Raw genomic sequence first — 24,961 nt, 5'->3', positions numbered from 1 at the left:
AGAAGTAGCAAGTTTTAGTTCAGATGTCACATTGTCTATGCTTACAGCCTGTTTTCTATGCGAAAGATATGATTTCAGGATCATTTGAGCCAGTCCACGAATACCACAACGCTCCAAGTTTTTCAGGAGTACACTGTGGTTTACTAAATCGAATGCCTTCGAGAAGTCCACGAAGACACCAATAACAAAGGCTTTATTTTCAAACTGTGTTAGTATATATTCCTTTTGTTCGAGTAGTGCTAACTCGGCAGATTTATTTTTACAAAACCCAAATTGATTAGGTGACAAAAGGTCATGTTTATCAATAAAATCAGACAACCGTGTATAGAGAACTTTTTCGAAAGCTTTCGAGAATATTGGGAGTATCGATACTGGTCTATAATTTCCTAAATCATTGCGGTCTCCTTTCTTATACAAAACCGTTACTTTGGCTATTTGCATTTTTTTAGGAAATGTGCCCGTAGTAAAGCATAAGTTAAATATATCTGCAAGAACAGGGGCAATAACTCTTATAACATGCTTGACAGGCCTCACTTGAATGCCGTCAATGTCACAGCTATGGCTGTTATTTAGGCTTTGTACGACTGATATAACCTCCTCTGTCGTAACTGGGTTCAGAAATATTGTGTCCCTATTGTAAGACCTAAAATAGGTGTTGAAATCACTTGACGGGGTGTTATGGGCAAGAGTGGTAACAATAATCTGTACTGTAATCTGTACTGGTAATCTATAATCTGTACTGGTAATCTGTTGTAACAATATCACAATCAAGCGATGTGAATAAATTCATCGCCTGCTTGACCGAGAAACAGCTTTAAGAAGACTAAGAGGCGCAGCTATCAAAAGTAATAATTCCTCAGACAGATAAAAAAGACACCGTTGAACTGCATATGAAAAATGAATGCTTCCGAAATGTTGCGTCTCTTTCGTAATGTAGTTTCACCCGTAGAACAGCTCTGATGATGCGCAGGCTCTCTCTAGCAAAGAATAATGTGAGGGTAGAACACTGAAAGAACATAAGCGTAAAATGGTCATAGGAGCTTGGTATACAGGCCAGATGCTCGAAGCCTACAATCGGATAACTACAAAACGAACCCCTTCAAGACCTGTACCGTAACGGCGAAACTTAAATGGTCGCGACATTAAGGCCTTGAGTCAGATCGCGTTCATTTCTCTTTCCTTGCAGCGCTTGAACTGAAGGCGTTGAATGGCGCTGTGAGAAGGTTTCAGAGCTCTGTGGTGGCACTAAAAACCCAAGGGATGAAGTCTGCGACCGAAGGCCTTACCTCATCTGTACTTGTGGACCAGGAGCAATCAAACGCTATCCAACTGCCCTCCACTGAGGTAAATAAAATTCCGCCTGCCTGGGGCTGCCCACACGCTTGTGCACAGGAGAGCATTGATAAGCCAGTAAAATATGTTCTACAAAAATTAGGCGTTTTAAAGCATTTACTAGTTGCTCCAGACACAATTTGCAGTCACAAAAAGCAAACAGCCCTGCATTCGAATACAAGTTTATACTCTGAATAAAAAACACCAGATAGAGCCTGGTGACAAGTTACGGTAGTTCTATATCTAAAAACCGTATCGTATAGCAAAATTCATACCGAAATGATATGCGAAATTCCCGGTTAACTGTCTCAGCAAGGGCGCGCCAGCATCGGCGGGGCCCGCTGAACTCACCTGCGGCTGGCCGGATCTCTGGGGGGATCTCTACGCCGCCGGGAGCTGCGTGGAGTTTCCCGTATATAACTTGTGTCGATGTACCTCGTTAACGGATAGCGCCATAACCAACGCATGTCCCACAGTACATGCAATGTCATCGAAACTGACTGCAACATCTCAGGAAATACGCAGGTTGTTTTGTGTTCTGTTGGTTTTTTTCGGACCATAAGATGCTTACGCTTCCGCGCTCTCAACACTGGTTTGAGAGTGTTTTGCACAACAGAGCTTCACAGTTTTTAACAATTGCAATTTATTCAAAACGCTACGATCTAACAACCTGTGACACAGGATGTGTGTCCTATTGCTTCGTTCTCCCTTTGAAGCAATCCATTCAGGGTGCAGGTATTATCTACATGATTCTCCAGATCAAAACTGCGATACTGGCTGGACTGATGTCCTCAACTTTCCCCAGTTCCAATTTATTCTCTGTTCTCCTACGTTTAACATCGCAGTGGTGGGGAGGATATATCTGGTGTTCCCCTCGCCTTCCGGCGCCCTGCTTGAGGCATGAAATCTCAGAAATGCAGTGTCGTACACAGGGAGTAGATTGCAATAGTGAATGATAATAGTCAGTTGTCTACAAACGTGCTGCACGAAACTAGCAGGTAGCAAGTTTCGCTTGTAGGCGAGCTGCAGTTCGTTGTTAGGCAGTCGACGAGCTGTCGACTGCCGATCTAGTCTTCGCAAGCCGCCCAGCAGGCTAGCATGTGTGGGGGAGAAGAATATAAGTGTTTGCTTGAAGCGCGATTCAATGCTTTCCTGTAGTCAACGCTTCCTCAAATAAGGTGCGTTTAAAGACCGCGAATAGAGCCTCCAAACTTGCAACTAATAAAGGCAATCCCTCTGCGACCGCGCACGGCTTATGTGTTCAGCCGCAAGCAGAAGCAATCAGTGTTTTACCATATTAACGAGCAAACACAGGTCATATTTTCTGCGTTGCCTGTCAGCCTTCAAAGGTACGAAGTTAAATAAAAACGTAGCCGACTCACTTGATGCTCCAAAGCCACCGACCGAAGGCACCGCTAACGAAGAGAGAACATAATTAGTGCCGGTACATAAGCTTCTGATATATATAAATCTTTATATTATATGAGCATTCAAGTATATCTAGTCACTGAACACACAGCTGTCCCAGTGTAGAACGCAAAGCAAAGCTCTCCGTTAGCAACAATCCTCCGTTCGGCAAGTGTTTTATGCATCAGCGCTTTTAACCTCAGTTGCCGCCGCATTTGCTTTGGGCATTCAGCATCCACGAAGTTACCAATACACGTCAGTGACGTGTCTGGGTCGTAAGTGCTTGCCAATGTGACACATCAGCAAAGCATATCTGGCCACCAAACCTGCCCGCTTTCGTATGTGATTTCGGATGGAACTCCTAGCAGTGAGGCGCGCACAACAGCACTCCACTATGGGGACAGGGAACCTTTAACCATTTCCTTATCAGAAGAAACACTAAAAGTTAGTTGATTGTTTATGGAAGTTTAACGTGCAAAAACGAGTCAGCATATGGATCCCGCCGGGGCTATTTAACGTGCACACACAGGCCCCTAGAATTTTGCCTCCATCAAAAATAGACCGCTGCAGCCACGATCGAAGCGCTGTCTTGCGGGTCAGCATCGAACAGCCATAACCACTGAGCCACCACGCCGGCGAAACAAAATATCTCGTGTTTAATGCAAGAACTTCAGCTTCTAAGGCATGTTGATCGGGGTTTAGGCTGAAAATTTTGTGTACAAACATGCACAGTGTTTGGCAATCTTGTAGGACAGTCGTAGAAGCTGCCCCCTCCACGTCACCTTCAAAGCACGCCCAAGAGACGCCGTAGTCATGCTCACTGCACAGTTCTACGGATCAGAATGGCGAACGAGCTCGCCTTACTGGAACCAATTTTAATTCCCTTGAGGGCACAGTTCATCTTTGATGCAGTTTTAAAGAAGTTGATTCCAACCCGTTTGGGCATCGATAAAGCTTGCCTTCATGGCCTTATAACATATGCCGTCCTTGTAAAAAGACACCGCCGGTGTTTGTACTTCTGTAGAGCCCAACGGTGAAAGATATGCTAATTCCCTCCCGGTATTCATGGTGGCTTTACGCTGCGGCTTCGAATCATCGATGCATGCTTTTGCGGAAGTAATGCAAAGCATTAATACTGTGTCAGGTAAAACGCCGGAATATTATTCGAGCACGTTTTCTCACAGTGGTGTAAGTGATTAATCTACAGATAACAGTTCGAAACACCACCCGTATATGTAGTGTGAGCATCCAAGACTAGACGCCTCCCGCTGACAGGACATCACGAAAAGCAGCCCTGTATTCAAATAAAAGTTTTTCCTCTGAAGCCAATACACGTGATAAAGCCTGTTGACAATTTACATTTTTCAAAGTTCTATATTTAGAACTTAGAACACTGGTACTGTATCACCAAGAGCGTTCCGACATCGGCAGGACCCACTAGACTCCCCTGCCTCAGGAGACGCCGGGCTGAAAGTGGAGTTGACGGCTACGCCGTCTTGAGCTGTGTGGTGCATCCCGTATATAATTTGTGCCGATGTACCTCGTTCACGGATCGCGCCTCAAGCAACGCGTGTCACACAGCTCATGCAGTTCCATCGAAACTGACTGCAACATCTTTCAGCAAATACACAAGTTGTTTTGTATTCTGTTAGTTCTTTCGCACCATAAGATGCTTATGCTTCCGCGCTTTTCCACTACACCGCTGCGAAGTTTTAACAGTTCCAATTCATACAAAACGCTACGTTCTAACAATCTGTGACACGGAAGTTGTATGCAATTGCTTCATTCTCGCTTCGATGCAAGTAATTCGGTCGGCATTTATCAACGAGATTCTCTACATACGAACTACGCTATTGATTTCCATTTTATGTCCTCAACTTTTCTCCAATCCTATTTTTTCTCTGCTGTCATGCCTTTAACAGTTTCTGCTGCCATGAATTTATCATCGCAGGGAGGCGGGGGTGGGGGGGAAGATATATCTGGTGTTCCTCTCGACTTCTGCCGCCCTACTTGAAGCATGACGCCTCAGAAATGCTATGTCCTACAGTGTGACTAGATTTGCGTAGTGGATGATAACTTAACACTCAACATGCCCCACCGCAAATGGCGGCAAGTTTCGCAGTTAGGTGAGGTGCCGTTCGTGCTTTGTTACCGACGGCACATCGACTACCTATCTTTAAATCACTAGCCACCGAGCAGGCAAGGATCTGTGGAGAAGGAGTATATCACAGTTTGCGGGCGATTCGATGCTGTCCTGTAGTCGCGAATAGAGCCTCCAAACCTTCAACTAAAAGAAGCCGTCGCACTGTGACCGCGCACGGCTCATGTCTCCAGCCGCAAGCACAAGACAGTGTTTCGCCATATTTTTATGTTCTCGACCTAAGAACAGTAATTTTAGACAGTAGAATGGTATCCACTTCCTGCAGAGACACAAGCCAGTTTACACGCTTAGGAGCTTTATTTCGCTCTTTAAAAGACTGATATGAGAATCTGTGAGGTCAAAAGTCTTCATGCCTTTGTCGTGCTAACATAAACGACTAAAATATCGCTTCGAAACTCGAACGTAATATAACCGTTTTACAGACCAACTTAATATTTCCACACTGTGATTAAAAATCTACTCAGATTCCGCAGATCTCCATCTGCAGATAGAGCTAGCCTTGAATGGTCCCAAATGATATAAAAACGAATATGACTTACCGTCCACTCCAAGGCCGGTCGACGGCCCCGCTACTGAAGAGGAAACATAATTAGTCCCAGTACATAAGGCGTATATTTATAAATCCCTTTATTTCATTTACGCATTTAAGTGAATCTCGTCACTATGAACATGCAGCTATTAAAGTGCAGACCGCAAAGCAATGCTCACCGTTACCGACAATCCTGCGCTTGAAATTTAGGACGAACGTGTTTTACGCATCAGCGGTTTGAACCTTAGTTACCAACGCATTTGCCTTGAGCATTCAGCATACACGAAGTTAACAATACACGTCAATGACGTATGTCTGTTAAGTGCTTCAGATAGTTACACTACAGCTCAGTACATCCTGGCAAGCAAAAGCTCCCAGCTCTCGTATGCAATTTCTGATGAAACTGCCCTGGCAGCGAGACTAGCAAAACAGCACTTAACAATGGTGACATTCATCGAACCACAAAACGCTGTATATGGGTTTATGGTTTATGGAAAGTTTACGTACAAAAACGAATCAGGTCATGAGGTGCGCCGTACCCCTGCAGCCTCAATCAAACCGGTGCCTTTCGGGTCAGCATCCAACCGCCAAAACTACTCAGCCACCACGGGGACGAAACGCTCAATATTTCCCATTTAATGCGAGAACTTCAACCTACCAGGTGTACGTACAATGAGCCTAGAAGTAATTGACCTTATCAGAAATGTTTGGGGAGGATTTAGGCTCAAAATTTCTACACACTTTCACAGTGTTTTGCAATCTTACAGGAGAGTCGTAGAAGCTGCCCCATCCACGTCATCTTCAAAGCACGCCCGAGAGAGGAAGGCCGTAATAAAGTTCACTGTGCAGTTTTATGGATTAGAATGGCAAAAGACCTCGCCTTACTGGAACCAATTTTCATTCGCTTGAGGGCAGAGTTCACCTTTTATGCAGTTTTAAAGAAGTTCGTAATAACCCGTTTGGGCATCGATAACGTTTGTCTTTATGACCTTATGACGAAAGGCGTCCTCGTAAAAAAACCTACACTTCCTGAAAATAAATTCATACGCACTGCCGGTGCTTGTACTTCTGCAGAGTTTAACGGTGAAAAATATATGCTATTTGCTTTTTATTTCCTTCCTGCGTCGTATTCTTGGTGGCTTTTCGCTGCGGCTACGATTCATGTATGGATGCTTTTGCAAAAGATAAGCGAAGCAAAATTACAGTGGCAAAGAAAATGCCGGAATATTACTCGGGGAACATTTTTACCGCGGTGTAATGATCTGGGAAACGTTCTCAGCAATTTTGGTGCTGAGCCTTCATCAAGAATTGAGAAAGTCAACCACGCAGCCACAAAAACTGAGTCTAACCCCTGGGATGTTTTCAGCAACTTGGAAATATGGTCATCGATAGTCGCTTTGTGCTAGAAACGAGAATGGTTCGCATTCAAGGGTAGCAGGAAGTGGAGGCGAGATGTCTAAAAGGCATACTGTACCATAATCTGCTGTCAACCCCACATGACAATAAAGATAGCATAGATTAGGCGCAGAATGGCAGTAGTTCATGACCTGCTTTTCCTAGAAACGGATCTCAAAAGACACGAGAGATCGGCAGGCATGAAAACCGAACAGCTGACCATGTAGGCAGTGAGATTCCTTCACACCGAGATACCAAAGGCATTGTCAAGCTAAGTTTGAAAAAGGAATGCTTCCCAAACATTGAGTCTTTTCTAGAAGAATAATATGAGGGTAAAAGAATGCAAGAACTTGGGCGTGAGACGGCCATAGGAGCTCAAAATACAGCTTAGGCAGTGAGGCTCAAGCGGATTTTAGAAGTCAATAATCGGAGGAGTACAAAACAGACACCTTCAAGACCAGTACAGTAACGGCGAAACTTTTAAATAATCTCGACATAAGGCCTTAAAGGGGCAACTTTGAGGTAGAGTCAAGCAGCATGCACATGTCTAATACTTCTCTTTCTCTGCTCTGCGGTGAAACGAGAAACCCAGGAGATGAAATCTGAAACCGAGAGCCTTACATGTTCAGGACAAATCACTCAACTGCGCACCACCTAGGTACTAAATTAAAATTCAACCCGCCTAGGGCTTCCCATAGATATCTGCATAGAGAGTATTCAAAAGTTCTAATCTTGAACACTGCTAACGTATCTTCCATGAAGTCAGATCAAGGTGATATGCGAAATTCGCGTTAACTCTCGCTATGAGAGCCACGGCATCGGTGGAGCCCGCTGGACTCATCGCGCACCGAGCCGAAAGTGCCGGTGATTTTCACGCCCTCTGCAGCTGCGTGGAGCATTCCGTATATAATTTGTGCCGATGTTCATCGTGTATGGATAGTGCCACAAGCCACGCGTGTCACAGAGTACATGCAATATCATTGAAACTGGCTGCAACATCTTTCAGCAAATACACAGGTTGTTCTGTATTCAGTTGGTTTTTTCGCGCCATAACATGCTTCCGCTTCCGCGCTCTAAACACAGGATTAGGAGCCTTTTGCATTACAGTGCTTCAAAGTTTGTAACGGTCCCAATGTATACAAAACGCTATGATCGAGCAACCTGTGACATGGGCTTTGTATACTATTCATTCTCGCTTGGAAGCAAGGCATTCAGTCTGCAGGTATGGTTTACTTGATACTACAGATAAGAAAAGGCTCAACTTTTCAACGATCCTATTCTTTCTCTGCTCTCAGGCCGTATATATCTGGTGTTCCTCTGGACTTCCGCCGCCCGCCTTGAAGCATGGCGCCTCAGAAATGCAGTGTCCTACACAGTGACTAGATTTCCGCAGTGGATGATAACTGTTCAACACTCAGCATACCCCCCCGCCAAAGGCGTCAAGTTTAGCTATTAGGCGAGCTGCAGTACGTGCTTAGATATCGACAGCTCATCGACTGCCTACTTTGCATCGATAGCCACCCAGCAGGCAAGGATCTGTGAAGGCGAATATAGCCATTTGCTGGCGCGGCAAAATAGCGCTTCGATGCGGTCCTGTAGTCTACTCTTCCTCAAATAAGCTGTATTTAAACGCTGCGAATAGAGCCTCCAAACGTTCAACTAATAGAGGCCGTCCCTCTGTGACCGCGCAAGGCTCATGTGTCCAGCCACAAGCACAAGATATTAGTGTTTCGTCATATTAGTATGTTCTCGAGCTAATAACAGTAATTTTGATAGAATGGTATCCACTTCCTGCAGAAACAAAAAGCCAGTTTACACGCTTAGGAGCTTTATTTCGCTCTTTTAAAAGGCTGATATGAAAATCTGTTTAAAATAACTCACACGCATCTAGCCTCTTGGCAAGCTAATATGATGACTAACACGGAAACGCACGTCAAATGTTTTCACGCCTTTGTCGTGCTAACATAAACGACTAAAATATCGCTTCGAAACTCCAACGTAATCTGACCGTTTTACATACCAACTAAATATTTCCACACTGATTGAAAATCCACTCAGAGATTCTGCAGATCTCCATCTGCAGATAGAGTTAGCCTTGACTGGTCCCAAATGAAATAAAAACGAATATGACTTACCGGCCGTTGCAGTGCCGCTCGAGGGCCCCGCTACTGAAGAGATAACATAATTATTCCGAGTACATAAGGCTCTTACATTTATAAATCCCTTTAATTCATTTACGCATTCAAGTGTATCTCGTCACTGTGAAGACCGCAAAGCAATGCTCTCCGTTACCGACAATCCTGCGCTTGAAATTTAGGACGAACGTGTTTTACGCATCAGCGGTTTGAACCTTAGTTACCAACGCATTTGCCTTGAGCATTCAGCATACACGAAGTTTACACGTCAATGACGTATGTTGGTTATAAGTGCTTGAGATAGTTACGCTACAGCTCAGTACATCCTGGCAAGCAAAAGCTCCCAGCTCTCATACGTAATTTCTGAAGAAACTGCCCTGGCAGCGAAGCACGCAAAACAGCACTTAACAATGGTGACAGGGAACCTTCATCGATTTCTTATTTCAACGAACGCCACAACGCTAAATATGGGTTTATGGTTGATGGAAGTTATGTACAAAAACGAGTCGGGCCATGAGCTACGCCGTAGGGCAGGGCACCGGAAATTTCGATCCCATGGGGTTCTTTAACGTGCACACAAATCTCAACAGGACATGGGCCCCTAGAATTTTGCCGCCATCGAAATTCGACCCTTGCTGCCTCAATCACACCGGTGCCTTTCGGGTGAGCATCAAACCGCCACAACTACTCAGCCACCCCGTGGGCGAAACGCTCAATGTTTCCGATTTAATGCGAGAACATCAACCTATAAGGTATACGTACAATTAGCCTAGAAGTAATTGAATTTATCAAAACTGTTTGGGCAGGATTTAGGCTCAAAATTTGTCAACAAACATACACTGTTTTCAATCTTGTAGGATAGTCGTAGAAGCTGCCCCATCCACACCATCTTCAAAGCACGCCCAGGAGAGAGAGGCTATCCTCCCCCACCATCATTCAGTGCACTTGTTTTTCTCCGACGCCGTAATCAAGTTCACTGTGCAGTTTTACGGATCAGAATGGCGAAAGACCTCGCCTTACTGGAACTCTTTCATGCAGTTTTGAAGAAGTTCGAATTCCCGTTTGGGCATCGATAACGTTTGCCTTTATGACCTTATGACGAAAGCCGTCCTCGTAAATAACCAACACTTCCTGAAAATTCATTCGCACTGCCGGTGCTTGTTCTGCAGAGCCTAATGGTGAAAAATATATGCTATTTCTTTTTATTTCCTTCCCGCCTCGTATTCTTGGTGGCTTTACGCTGCGACTCCGATTCATGGATGCATGCTTTTGAAAAAGAAGCGCAGCATAATTACAGTGCCAACGAAAATGCCGGAATATTATTCGGGGAATGTTTTTTTACCGTGGTGTAAGTGATCTGGGAAACGTTCACAGTAATTTTGGCAGTGAGCCCTCATCAAGAATTGAGAAAGTCAACCACGCAGCCACAAAAACTGCGCCTACATCCTCGCATGTTTTTCAGCAACTGGGAAATATGGTCATCGATAGCCGCTTTGTGCTAGAAACTAGAATGGTTTACATTCAAGGGTAGCAGGAAGTGCAGGCGAGATGTCTAAAAGGCATACTGTACCATAATCTGCTGTCAACCCCACATGACAATAAAGATAGCATAGATTAGGCGCAGAATGGCAGTAGTTCATGACCTGCTTTTCCTAGAAACGAACCTCGAAAGACACGAGAGATGGGCAGGCATGAAAACCGAACAGCTGACCATGTAGGCAGTGAGATTCCTTTACACCGAGATACCAAAGGCATTGTCAAGCTAAGTTTGAAAAAGGAATGCTTCCCAAACATTCCGCCTCTTTGCCAATGCACAGTTTCACCCATGGGACCGGTCTTTTATATCGCGCAAGCTGCTTCGAAAAAAGATTAATATGACGGTAAAAGAATGCAAGAACTTGGGCGTGAGACGGCCATAGCAGCTCAGAATACAGTCTAGGCAGTGATGCTCAAGCGGATTTTTGAAGTCTATAATCGGAGAGGTATAAAACAGACACATAAGGCCGTAAAGGGGCAACTTTCAGGTAGAGTCAGGTCGCATGCCATATGCCTATCCCTTCTCTCTGTGCTCTGCTGTGAAACGAAAAACGCAAGAGATGAAATCTGCAACCGACGGCCTTACATGTTCAGCAGGAATCACTCGTACTGCGCACCACCTGGGTAAACTAAAATTCAGCCCGCCCAGGGCTTTCCACAGATACGTGCACAGAAGAGTATTCAAAAGTTCTATATCTATAACACTGCTACCGTATCTTGTTCCAAGAAGTCAGATCAAGGTAGTATGCGAAATTCAAGTGAACTCTCGCTAAGAGCGCTCCGGCATCCTCTCGGCCCGCTGACTCACCTGCTGCCACCTGATCCTTCGCGCCGAATGTGGCAAAGATTTCAACGCCCTCCGGAGCTGCGTGGAGCATCCCGTATATAATTTGTCGATGTTCATCGTTAACGGATAGCGCCACAAGCCACGCGTAACACACAGTACATGCAATGTCACACCTTCCAGCAAATACACAGGTTGTTTTGTATTCAGTTGGTTTTTTCGCACGGCAGGATGCCTACCACTTCCGAGCTCTAAACACAGGGTTAAGAGCCTTTTGCACTAGAGCGCTTCAAAGTTTGTAACAGTTCCAATGTATACAAAACACAATGATCTAACAACGTATGACATGGGATTTGTATCCTATTCATTCACGCTTTGAAGCAAAGCATTCGGTCTGCAAGTATGGTTCACATCATTCTACAGATCCTAATTTTTCTCTGCTATCAGGCCTTTAACTGTCTCTGCTGTCATGCCTTTTAACATCGCAGTGGTTGGGAGGATATATCTGGTGTTCCTCTCGACCTCCTCCGCCCGCCTTGATGCAAGTTTCGCTTTTAGGCGAGCAGCAGTTCATCCTTTGTTATCGACTGCCTATCTTTACATCGCATACCGCTCGAAGGTCGCGCTAGTGAAGAGAAAACAATTCGTCTTTCTTTCATACACGCATTCCAGTAAATCTCGTCACTGTCAGCATGTGGCTGGTCCACTGCAGAACGGAAAGCAAAGCTCTCCGTTGGCGACATTCCTGCGCTTGAAATTTTGAACGATATCTGTTTACGCATCAGCGGTTTGAACATTACTCACCAACGCATTTGCCTTGGGCATTCGGCATACATGAAGTTAAAGATACATGACACCATGTAGGTAGTTAGATTCCTTTACACCGAGATACAAAAGGCATTGTCGAGCTACGTTTGAAAAATGAATGCTTCCCAAATATTGCGTCTCCTTCGCAATGCACAGTTTGACCCATGGGAGAGGTCTTTTATATCGCGCACGCAGCTTCTAGAACAGAATAATATGAGGGTAAAACAATGCAAGAACTTGGGCGTGAGACGGCCATAGCTCAGAATACAGCCTAGGCAGTGAGGCTCAAGCGGATTTTTGAAGTCTATAATCGGAAAAGTACAAAACAGACAAGGCCGTAAAAGGGCACCTTTGAGGCAGAGTCAGGTCGCATGTCATATGTCTACCCCTTCTCTCTATCTGCTCTGCTGTGAAACTAAAAACCCATGAGATAAAATCTGCAACCGCACGCGCAGTTTTTTTGGCTGCCTGGTTCACTTTCTCATTACTTGATGAGGGCTCTACACCAAAATTGTTGAGAACCTTTGTGTACAGTTTCGCACTTTCCCACATCACTTACACCGCGGTAAAAAAAAGGTGCCCGAATAATATTCCGGCAGTTTTCATCACACTGTTAATGCCTGTGATAGTTTCACTTCAGCTAAGTACATCCTGGCAAGCAAAGCGCCAAGATTTCGTAAGTGATTTCTGATGAAACACATTCGTCCAGCGAGTCACGCACAGAACTAATTCTGGGTTTATGGTTTATGAAAGTTTTACGAACAAGAATGAGTGAGGATATGAGGGACGCCGTAGTCTAACTGGAGTCTCTCGGGTCAGCATCCAACCGCCATAACCCCTGACCCACCGCGGCGGCGAAACTTTCCCATTTAATGCAAAAACTGCAGCTCATAAGGTCCACGTACATTGAGCCTAAAAGTAATTGAAATTACCAGAAATGTTTTGGGGATATAGGCGGGAAACTTGTCTACAAATATTAAGTGTTTCAAATTTTGAAGCAAAGTACAAGCTGTCCCTGCCACGTCATCTTCAAAGCACGCCCGGAAGAGAGGCTACCCTCCCGCACCATGCTCCACAGTGCAGCAGTTTTTCTCCGACGCCGTAATCAAGCTCACTGCGCAGTTTTACTGATCAGAATGGCGAAATACCTCGCCTGATCATCTTTTATGCCCTTTTGAAGAAGTTCATTCCAAACTATTTGTGCATCGATAACGCTTGCCTTTATGAGCTCATGACAAATGCGGTCCTCGTAAATAAATTCTGAACACTGCAGGAGTACACCCAACGGTAAAAACTATTGCCGCGAATCATTGTAGTGTTCGTTTGTAGTGTTTGTTCATGCTTCAAGGCTGCCGACAAGCGGCTTTCTCGCTTCGTTTGTGACGCAAGACGCGCCGAGATTTATCTCGATTGATGGCATCCAGACGGAGCCGATTCTAGTTTGCGCCAGAAAGTCCCAGTAACTTCCCAAGCGTTATCTGGAATGTTCGCTATAATCTTTAAAAAGAGCATGGCCGACAGCGGCGGGCATTCTGTTCGACGACCGCCGAGCACGCTTGTTGCTACGCCGCCGCCGAGTCATTCAGTTCTTTGCGGGCGCAAGTCAGCCCAATAAAGAGTTCCGTTTCGAAGACATCCTCGTTGTTTTCCTGTTCGCCGGACTGCAGTCACCACCACGCGACAATATGCTATTTCTGCTTTTTATTTCCTTCCCGCCTTGTATTCTTGGTGGCTTTACGATGCAGACCCGGTTCGTGTATGCATTCTTTTGCAATAGAAAAAGCGAATTATTAATACAGTGTCAGGAAAACTGCCAGAATATTATTCGGGCACGTTTTTTTTTTTTTACCGTGGTATAAGTGATGTGGGAAACTGCAAAATCTACAGAAACGTTAAACAATTTTAGTGCTGAGCCCTCATCAAGTGATGAGAAAGTGAACCAGGAAGCCACAAAAACTGCGCGTGCATCCTCGCATGTTTTTCAGCAGCTTGGAAATATGGTCACTCGATAGTAGTTTCCTGCTAGAAACGAGAATGGTTTACATTCAAGGGAAGCCGGAAGTGATGGCTATATGTCTAAAAGGCATACTGCTCCATCATCTGCGGCCAGCCCGACATGTGGCGCATAATTTAAATAGCAGAAGTTCACGGTATAATCGTCGGAGAAACTGCTCTAATGGCACAAAAGATGCGCAAGCATGTGGTTGGTTTGGTTTATGGGGTTTAACGTCCCGAAGCGACTGAGGCTATGAGAGACGCCGTAGTGAAGGGCTCCGGAAATTTCGACCACCTGGGGTTCTTTAACGTGCACTGACATCGCACAGTACACGGACCTCTAGAATTTCTCCTCCAAAGAAATTCCAGCCGCCGCGGCCGGGATCGAACCCGCGTCTTTCGGGTCAGCAGCCGAGCACCATAGCCACTGAGCCACCGCGGCGGCTGTATGTAACCGAACAGCTGACCATGTAGGTAGTTAGAATCCTTTAGACCGAGATAGCAAAGGCATTGTTGAGCTCCGTTTCAAAATGAATACTGGCCAAATATTGCGTCTATTTCTTAATGTACAGTTTGTCTCTACGGACAGTCTTATAGCGCGCAGGCTCCTTCTAGAAAAGAATAATCTGGGGGTAAAACAATGCAAGAACATGGGCGTGAGTCAGCCATACGAGTTCGGAATACAGACTAGCCAGTGAGGCTCAGACTTTTGAAGTCTACAATTGGAGGAGTACAAAACAAACACCTTCAAGACCTGTACAGTAACGGCGAAACTTTTAAATAACCTCGACATAAGGCTTCAAAGACTTTCCATTTTTTAACCCCGCTCTCAAACTGCGCTCTACCTAGGTAAAGAAAAATTCAACTAGCCTGGGGCTTCCCAAAAGTGTGCATTAAACTGCAATATCTTTCAGCTAATCGTCACGCGCTTCGATCTACAGATTACCGTTCGAATCGTTGCCCATTTCTAATCTGAGCACTTCAGATTAGTGGCCTACCACTTACAGGATTTGCATTCACGAAAAGCAGACAGCCCTGCATTTGAATACAAGCTTCTCCTCTGATCCCAGTACACCTGACAGAGCCTGGAGATATTATTCAAAAGTTTTATATCTAGAACACTGCTACTGAATCCAGTTGCAAGAGCTCACATTAAGGTGGTATGCGAAAATCGCGTTAACTGTCTCACCAAGTCCGCCCCGACTTCGGAGGGGCCCGATAGACTCACCTGCTACCGGAGCTTGGGGCGTGAATGTGGCGGCGATTCTGACGCCACCCGGAGCTGCGTGGTGCATCCCGTATAAAACTTGTGTCGATGTACCTCGTTAACGGATCGCGCCACAAGCAACGCTGTCACACAGTGCATGCAGTTCCATCGAAACTGACTGCAGCAACGCGTGTCACACAGTGCATGCAGTTCCATCGAAACTGACTGCAGCATCTTTCAGCAAATACAGAAGTTGTTTTGTATTCGGCTGGTTTCTTGGGACCATAAGAGCGCTTCAAAGTTTGTAGCAGTTCCAGTTCATGCAAAGCGCTACGTTCTAACCTGTGACACAGGATGTGTGTCCTATTGCTTCATACTCTCTTTGAAGCAAGCCATTCGGTCTGCAGGTTTCTGCAGATAAGAACTACGCTCTTGATTTCACATTTATGCCCTCACCTTTTCTTGTATCCTATTTTTTCTCTCTTGTCATGCATTTATCATCGCTGTGGAGGGGAGGATCTATCGAGTCCTTCAAATAAACTGCACTTACACGCCGCGAATAGAGCCTCCAAACCTTTAATATAGGCCGTCCCACTGTGACCGCGCACATGATATTAGTGTTTCGCCATATTAATATGTCTTCGAGCTAAGAGCACTAATTTTATGATAGTAGAATGGTATCCACTTCCTGCAGAAACTAAAAGCCAGTTGACGCCCTTGGCAGCTTTATTTCGCTCTTAAAAGGATATGAGAATCTGTTTAAGATAACTAACACGCATCTAGCCTCTTGGCAACCTAATATGATAAACACAATTTCACGAACGCGGAAACGCAGGTCAAAGGTTTTTGATGCCTTTGTCGTGCTAATATAAACGACTAAAATATCGCTTCGAAACTCGAACGTAACCTGATCGTTTTACAGACTAACTAAATGAAATAAAAACGAATATGACTTACCGGCCGCTCCAACTCCCCTCGACGGCGCCGCTAGAGAAGAGGAAACAATTAGTCCCAGTACATAAGCCTTTGATATTTACAAATGCCTTTATTTCATATACGTATTCAAGTGAATCTCGTCACTGTCAATGACGTAGGTCGGTTATAAGTGCTTGAGATAGTTACACTACAGCTCAGTACTTCCTGGCAAGAAAAGCTCCCAGCTCTCGCATGTAATTTCTGATGAAACCGCCCTGGCAGCGAAACACGCAGAACAGCACTTAACAATGGTGACAGGGAACCTTTAATGGTTTCGTATTTCATCGAACGACAAAACGCTCAATATGGGTTTATGGAAGTTTTACGTACAAAATTAAGTCAGGCTATGAAGTACGCCGTAGTAAACTCCTCCGGAAATTTCGATCCCCTGGGGTTCTCTTACGTGCACGCAAACGGACAGGACATGGGCCCCTAGAATTTTGCCGCCATCGAAATTCGACCCCTGCTGCCTCAATCAATCCGCTGCCTTTCGGGTCAGCATCTAACCGCCACAACTACTCAGCCACCCCGTGAGCGAAACGCTCAATATTTCCCTTTTAATGCGAGAACAACCTATAAGGTGTACGCATGCCCCAGCCACACCATCTTCAAATCACGACCAGGAGAGACAGGCTATCCTCCCCCACCATCATTCAGTGCACTTGTTTTTCTCCGGCGCCGTAATCAAGTTCACTGTGCAGTTTTACGGATCACAATCGCGAAAGACCTCGCCTTACTGGAACTCTCGTTTGTGCAGTTTTGAAGAAGTTCGTATTGCTTTTTGGGCATCGATAACGTTTGCCTTTATGACCTTATGACGAAAGCCGTCCTTGTAAATAACCAACACTTCCTGAAAATTCATTCGCACTGCCGGTGCTTGTTCTTCTGCAGAGCCTAATGGTGAAAAATATATGCTATTTCTGCTTTTTATTTCCTTACGCCTCGTATTCTTGGTGGCTTTACGCTGCGACTCCGATTCATGGATGCATGCTTTTGCAAAAGGTAAGCGAAGCATAATTACAGTGCCAACGAAAATGCCGGCATATTATTCAGGGAATATTTTTTTACCGTGGTGTAAGTGATCCGGGAAACGTACACAGTAATTTTGGCAGTGAGCCCTCATCAAGAATTGAGAAAGTCAACCACGCAGCCACAAAAACTGCGCCTACATCCTCGCATGTTTTTCAGAAACTTGGAAATAAGGTCATCGATAGCCGCTTTGTGCTAGAAACGAGAATGGTTTACATTCAAGGGTAGCAGGAAGTGAAGGTGAGATGTCTAAAAGGCATAACATTCCATAATCTGCTGTCAACCCCACATCACAATAGAGAGATCATGGATGAGGCGCAGAATGGCAGTAGTTCATGCCCTGCTTCTAGAAAAAATAATATGAGGGTAAAACAATGCAAGAACTTGGGCGTGAGACGGCCATAGCTCAGAATGCAGCATAGGCAGGGTGGCTCAAGCGGAGTTTTGAAGTCTATAATCGGAAAAGTACAAAACAGACACATAAGGCCGTAAAGGGGCAACTTTGAGGTAGAGTCAGGTCGCATGCCATATGTCTATCCCTTCGCTCTCTCTGCTCTGCTGTGAAACGAAAAACGCAATAGATGAAATCTGCAACCGACGGCCTTACATGTTCAGGAGGAATCACTCGAACTGCGCACCACCTGGGCAAACTAAAATTCAGCCCGCCCAGGGCTTCCCACAGATACGTGCACAGAAGAGTATTCTAAAGTTCTATATCTAGAACACTGCTGCCGTATCTTGTTTTAAGAAGTCAGATCATGGTGATATGCGAAATTCGCGTTCACTCTCGCTGAGAGAGCCCCGGCATCGGCTGGGCCCCCTGACTCACCTGCTGCCACCTGATCTTTCGCGCCGAAATTGGCGGTAATCTTCACGCCCTCCGGAGCTGCGTGGAGCATCCCGTAAATAATTTGTGTCGATGTTCATCCTTAACGGATAGCGCCACAAGTCACGCGTATCACACAGTGCATGCAATGTCACACCTTTCAGCAAATACACAGGTTGTTTTGTATCCAGTTTTTCGCATGGTAGGATGCTTACGCTTTCGCGCTCTAAACACAGGGTTAGGAGTCTTTTGCACTAAAGCGCTTCAAAGTTTGTACTGTTCCAATGTATAGAAAACGCATGATCTAATCACTTGTGACATGGGATTAGTATCCTATTCATTCACGCCTTGAAGCAAAGCATTCGTTCTGCAAGTATGGTTCACATCATTCTACAGATAATAACTACGCTGCTGATTTCCCTTTTATGTCCTCAAGTTTTCTCCTATTCTATTTTTTCTCTGCTCTCAGGCCTTCAGTCTCTGCTGTCATGCCTTTCACATCGCAGTGGTGCGGAGTATTTATCTGGTGTTCCTCTCCACTTCCTCCGCCCGCCTTGAAGCATAACTCCTCAGAAGTGCAGTACATAAGGCTGATATTTATAAACCTTTCTTTCATACACGCATTCCAGTAAATCCCGTCACTGTAAACATGTGGATGGTCCAGTGCAGAACCGAAAGCAAAGCTCTCCGTTGCCGACAATCCTGCGCTTGAAATTTTGGACGAATCTGTTTACGTATCAGCGGTTTGAACATTACTCACCAACGAAATTTGCCTTGGGCATTCGGCATGCACAAAGTTAAAGGCACACATCACCATGTAGGTTGTTAGATTCCTTTACACCGAGATACCAAAGGCATTGTCGAGCTAAGTTTGAAAAAGGAATGCTTCCCAAACATTACGTCTCTTTGCCAATGCACAGTTTGACCCATGGGACAGTCTTATATCGCGCAGGCAGCTTCTAGAAAAGAATAATTTGGGGGTAAAACAATGCACGAACTTGGGCCTGAGACGGCCATAGCTCAGAATACAGCCTAGGCAGTGAGGCTGAAGCGGATGTTTGAAGTCTATGATCGGAAAAGTACAAAACAGACACATAAGGCCCTAAAAGGGCAACTTTGAGGTAGAGTCAGGTCGCATGCCCTATGTCTACCCCTTCTCTATCTGCTCTGCTGTGAAACAAATCCCATGAGATAAAATCCAACGGTAAAAACTATTGCCGCGAATCTTTGTAGCGTTCGTTTGTAGTGTTTGTTCAGCCTTCAAAGCTGCCAACAAGCCGCTTTATCGCTTCGTTTGTGACGCAAGACGCGCCTAGATTTATCTCGATTGATGGCATCCAGACGGAGCCGATTCTAGTTTGCGCCAGAAAGTTCCCTTTCTCATTACTTGATGAAGGCTCAGCATCAAAATTGTTGAGAACATTTGTGTAGAGTTTTGCAGCTTCCCACATCACTTACACCACGGTAAAAAAAACGTGCCCGAATAATCTTCGGGCAGTTTTCATCACACTGTTAATGCCTGTAATAGTTTCACTTCAGCTAAGTACATCCTGGCAAGCAAAGCTCCAAGATTTCGTAAGTGATTTCTGATGAAACATTCGCCCAGCGAGTCACGCACGGAACTAATTCTGGGTTTATGGTTTATGAAAGTTTTACAAACAAGAATGAGTGAGGTTATGAGGGACGCCGTAGTCTATGAGAAGGGCTCCGGAAATTTCGATCGCGTGGGTTCTTTAACGTGCACACAAATCGCACAGGACACGGGCCCCTAAAATTTTGCTACAATAGAAATTCGACCCCTGCAGCCGCAATCTAACTGGAGTCTCTCGGGTCAGCATCCAACCGCCCTAACCCCTGAGCCACCGCGGCGGCGAAACTTTCCTATTTAATGCAAGAACTTCAGCTTATAATGTGCACGTACAATGAGCCTAAAAATAATTGAAATTACCAAATATGTTTGGGAAATTTAGGCGGAAAACTTGTCTACAAATATTCAGTGTTTTAAATAAAGCACTTCCGGAGAGACAGGCTATCCTCCAGCACCATGCTCCACAGTGCAGCAGTTTTTCTCCGACGCCGTAATCAAGCTCACTGCGCAGTTTTACTGATCAGAATGGCGAAATACCTCGCCTGATCATCTTTTATGCCCTTTTGAAGAAGTTCATTCCAAACTATTTGTGCATCGATAACGCTTGCCTTTATGAGCTCATGACAAATGCGGTCCTCGTAAATAAATTCTGAACACTGCAGGAGTACACCCAACGGTAAAAACTATTGCCGCGAATCATTGTAGTGTTCGTTTGTAGTGTTTGTTCATGCTTCAAGGCTGCCGACAAGCGGCTTTCTCGCTTCGTTTGTGACGCAAGGCGCGCCGATATTTATCTCGATTGATGGCATCCAGACGGAGCCGATTCTAGTTTGCGCCAGAAAGTCCCAGTAACTTCCCAAGCGTTATCTGGAATGTTCGCTATAATCTTTAAAAAGAGCATGGCCGACAGCGGCGGGCATTCTGTTCGACGACCGCCGAGCACGCTTGTTGCTACGCCGCCGCCGAGTCATTCAGTTCTTTGCGGGCGCAAGTCAGCCCAATAAAGAGTTCCGTTTCGAAGACATCCTCGTTGTTTTCCTGTTCGCCGGACTGCAGTCACCACCACGCAATAATATGCTATTTCTGCTTTTTATTTCCTTCCCGCCTTGTATTCTTGGTGGCTTTACGATGCAGACCCGGTTCGTGTATGCATTGTTTTGCAAAAGAAAAAGCGAATTATTAATACAGTGTCAGGAAAACTGCCGGAATATTATTCGGGCACGTTTTTTTTTACCGTGGTATAAGTGATGTGGGAAACTGCAAAATCTACAGAAACGTTAAACAATTTTAGTGCTGAGCCCTCATCAAGTGATGAGAAAGTGAACCAGGAAGCCACAAAAACTGCGCGTGCATCCTCGCATGTTTTTCAGCAGCTTGGAAATATGGTCACTCGATAGTAGTTTCCTGCTAGAAACGAGAATGGTTTACATTCAAGGGAAGCCGGAAGTGATGGCTATATGTCTAAAAGGCATACTGCTCCATCATCTGCGGCCAGCCCGACATCACAATAAAAAAAGCATGAATGTGGCGCATAATTTAAATAGCAGAAGTTCACGGTATAATCGTCGGAGAAACTGCTCTAATGGCACAAAAGATGCGCAAGCATGTGGTTGGTTTGGTTTATGGGGTTTAACGTCCCGAAGCGACTGAGGCTATGAGAGACGCCGTAGTGAAGGGCTCCGGCAATTTCGACCACCTGGGGTTCTTTAACGTGCACTGACATCGCACAGTACACGGGCCTCTAGAATTTCTCCTCCAAAGAAATTCCAGCCGCCGCGGCCGGGATCGAACCCGCGTCTTTCGGGTCAGCAGCCGAGCACCATAGCCACTGAGCCACCGCGGCGGCTGTATGTAACCGAACAGCTGACCATGTAGGTAGTTAGAATCCTTTAGACCGAGATAGCAAAGGCATTGTTGAGTTCCGTTTCAAAATGAATACTGGCCAAATATTGCGTCTATTTCGTAATGTACAGTTTGTCCCTACGGACAGTCTTATAGCGCGCAGGCTCCTTCTAGAAAAGAATAATCTGGGGGTAAAACAATGCAAGAACATGGGCGTGAGTCAGCCATACGAGTTCGGAATACAGACTAGCCAGTGAGGCTCAGACTTTTGAAGTCTACAATTGGAGGAGTACAAAACAAACACCTTCAAGACCTGTACAGTAACGGCGAAACTTTTAAATAACCTCGACATAAGGCTTCAAAGACCATTTTTTCCATTTTTTAACCCCGCTCTCTAACTGCGCTCTACCTAGGTAAAGAAAAATTCAACTAGCCTGGGGCTTCCCAAAAGTGTGCATTAAACTGCAATATCTTTCAGCTAATCGTCACGCGCTTCGATCTACAGATTACCGTTCGAATCGTCGCCCATTTCTAATCTGAGCACTTCAGATTAGTGGCCTACCACTTACAGGATTTGCATTCACGAAAAGCAGACAGCCCTGCATTTGAATACAAGGTTTTCCTCTGATCCCAGTACACCAGACAGAGCCTGGAGATATTATCTAGAACACTGCTACTGAATCCAGTTGCAAGAGCTCACAGTAAGGTGGTATGCGAAAATCGCGTTAACTGTCTCAACAAGTGCGCCCCGACTTCGGAGGGGCCCGATAGACTCACCTGCTACCGGAGCTTGGGGCGTGAATGTGGCGCTCATTCTGACGCCACCTGGAGCTGCGTGGTGCATCCCGTATAAAACTTGTGCCGATGTACCTCGTTAACGGATCGCGCCACAAGCAACGCTGTCACACAGTGCATGCAGTTCTATCGAAACTGACTGCAGCAACGCGTGTCACAGTGCATGCAGTTCCATCTAAACTGACTGCAGCATCTTTCAGCAAATACAGAAGTTGTTTTGTATTCGGCTGGTTTCTTGGGACCATAAGATTAATTAAGACTTTTGCACTAGAGCGCTTCAAAGTTTGTAGCAGTTCCAGTTCATGCAAAGCGCTACGTTATAACCTGTGACACAGGATGTGTGTCCTATTGCTTCATACTCTTTGAAGCAAGCCATTCGGTCTGCAGGTTTCTGCAGATAAGAACTACGCTCTTGATTTCACATTTATGCCCTCACCTTTTCTTGTATCCTATATTTTCTCTCTTGTCATGCATTTATCATCGCTGTGGAGGGGAGGATCTATCGAGTCCTTCAAATAAACTGCACTTACACGCCGCGAATAGAGCCTCCAAACCTTTAAGTAATATAGGCCGTCCCACTGTGACCGCGCACATGATATTAGTGTTTCGCCATATTAATATGTCCTCGAGCTAAGAGCACTAATTTTATGATAGTAGAATGGTATCCACTTCCTGCAGAAACTAAAAGCCAGTTGACGCCCTTGGCAGCTTTATTTCGCTCTTAAAAGAATATGAGAATCTGTTTAAGATAACTAACACGCATCTAGCCTCTTGGCAACCTAATATGATAAACACAATTTCACGAACGCGGAAACGCAGGTCAAAGGTTTTTGATGCCTTTGTCGTGCTAATATAAACGACTAAAATATCGCTTCGAAACTCGAACGTAACCTGATCGTTTTACAGACTAACTAAATGAAATAAAAACGAATATGACTTACCGGCCGCTCCAACTCCCCTCGACGGCGCCGCTAGAGAAGAGGAAACATAATTAGTCCCAGTACATAAGCCTTTGATATTTACAAATGCCTTTATTTCATATACGTATTCAAGTGAATCTCGTCACTGTGAACATGCAGCTGTTCCCGAGCAGATTGCAAAGCAAAGCGTTAGTTACCAACGCATTTGCCTTGAGAATTCAGCATACACGATGTTAACGTCAATGACGTAGGTCGGTTATAAGTGCTTGAGATAGTTACACTACAGCTCAGTACTTCCTGGCAAGAAAAGCTCCCAGCTCTCGCATGTAATTTCTGATGAAACCGCCCTGGCAGCGAAACACGCAGTCGAACGACAAAACGCTCAATATGGGTTTATGGAAGTTTTACGTACAAAATTAAGTCAGGCTATGAAGTACGCCGTAGTAAAGGCCTCCGGAAATTTCGATCCCCTGGGGTTCTCTTACGTGCACGCAAACGGACAGGACATGGGCCCCTAGAATTTTGCCGCCATCGAAATTCGACCCCTGCTGCCTCAATCAATCCGCTGCCTTTCGGGTCAGCATCTAACCGCCACAACTACTCAGCCACCCCGTGGGCGAAACGCTCAATATTTCCCTTTTAATGCGAGAACTTCAACCTATAAGGTGTACGCATGCCCCATCCACACCATCTTCAAAGCACGACCAGGAGAGACAGGCTATCCTCCCCCACCATCATTCAGTGCACTTGTTTTTCTCCGGCGCCGTAATCAAGTTCACTGTGCAGTTTTACGGATCACAATCGCGAAAGACCTCGCCTTACTGGAACTCTCGTTTGTGCAGTTTTGAAGAAGTTCGTATTGCTTTTTGGGCATCGATAACGTTTGCCTTTATGACCTTATGACGAAAGCCGTCCTTGTAAATAACCAACACTTCCTGAAAATTCATTCGCACTGCCGGTGCTTGTTCTTCTGCAGAGCCTAATGGTGAAAAATATATGCTATTTCTGCTTTTTATTTCCTTACGCCTCGTATTCTTGGTGTCTTTACGCTGCGACTCCGATTCATGGATGCATGCTTTTGCAAAAGGTAAGCGAAGCATAATTACAGTGCCAACGGAAATGCCGGAATATTATTCAGGGAATAATACCGTGGTGTAAGTGATCCGGGAAACGTACACAGTAATTTTGGCAGTGAGCCCTCATCAAGAATTGAGAAAGTCAACCACGCAGCCACAAAAACTGCGCCTACATCCTCGCATGTTTTTCAGAAACTTGGAAATACGGTCATCGATAGCCGCTTTGTGCTAGAAACGAGAATGGTTTACATTCAAGGGTAGCAGGAAGTGAAGGTGAGATGTCTAAAAGGCATACCATTCCATAATCTGCTGTCAACCCCACATCACAATAGAGAGAGCATGGATGAGGCGCAGAATGGCAGTAGTTCATGCCCTGCTTCTAGAAAAAATATGAGGGTAAAACAATGCAAGAACTTGGGCGTGAGACGGCCATAGCTCAGAATGCAGCATAGGCAGGGAGGCTCAAGCGGAGTTTTGAAGTCTATAATCGGAAAAGTACAAAACAGACACATGAGGCCGTAAAGGGGCAACTTTGAGGTAGAGTCAGGTCGCATGCCATATGTCTATCCCTTCGCTCTCTCTGCTCTGCTGTGAAACGAAAAACGCAAGAGATGAAATCTGC

At 45.3% G+C, this 24,961-nt stretch overlaps 1 protein-coding gene across 37 annotated transcripts in view; it reads right to left on the bottom strand.

Annotated features, from left to right (window-relative positions):
* Window positions 1-24,961, bottom strand: part of LOC149334803 (uncharacterized) — a 336,596-nt gene that overhangs the window by 121,498 nt on the left and 190,137 nt on the right. For 18 of the 37 annotated variants that reach the window (XR_016283964.1, XM_089551442.1, XM_089551410.1 and 15 more), the window contains 9 exons: window positions 23,285-23,314; window positions 22,326-22,379; window positions 18,122-18,178; window positions 16,246-16,275; window positions 15,310-15,363; window positions 8,960-8,992; window positions 5,440-5,472; window positions 2,715-2,747; window positions 1,684-1,728 (listed from right to left, as the gene is read on the bottom strand). Coding sequence is in view for 36 of the 37 variants with exons in the window: in XM_089551442.1 (XP_089407568.1) it covers window positions 1,684-1,728; window positions 2,715-2,747; window positions 5,440-5,472; window positions 8,960-8,992; window positions 15,310-15,363; window positions 16,246-16,275; window positions 18,122-18,178; window positions 22,326-22,379; window positions 23,285-23,314 (369 nt within the window). In the remaining variant the exon portion in view is untranslated. Of the gene's footprint in view, window positions 1-1,683; window positions 1,729-2,714; window positions 2,748-5,439; window positions 5,473-8,959; window positions 8,993-15,309; window positions 15,364-16,245; window positions 16,276-18,121; window positions 18,179-22,325; window positions 22,380-23,284; window positions 23,315-24,634; window positions 24,719-24,961 lie in introns of all 37 variants that reach the window. The other 19 variants (XM_089551445.1, XM_089551446.1, XM_089551419.1 and 16 more) reach the window with 17 other exon arrangements.

The sequence above is a fragment of the Amblyomma mixtum genome, chromosome 7 (assembly GCF_055824585.1).
Source record: "Amblyomma mixtum isolate Tamu chromosome 7, ASM5582458v1, whole genome shotgun sequence".
In the NCBI taxonomy this organism is placed as follows: domain Eukaryota; kingdom Metazoa; phylum Arthropoda; class Arachnida; order Ixodida; family Ixodidae; genus Amblyomma; species Amblyomma mixtum.
This window is presented reverse-complemented; position numbering and strand designations above follow the sequence as displayed.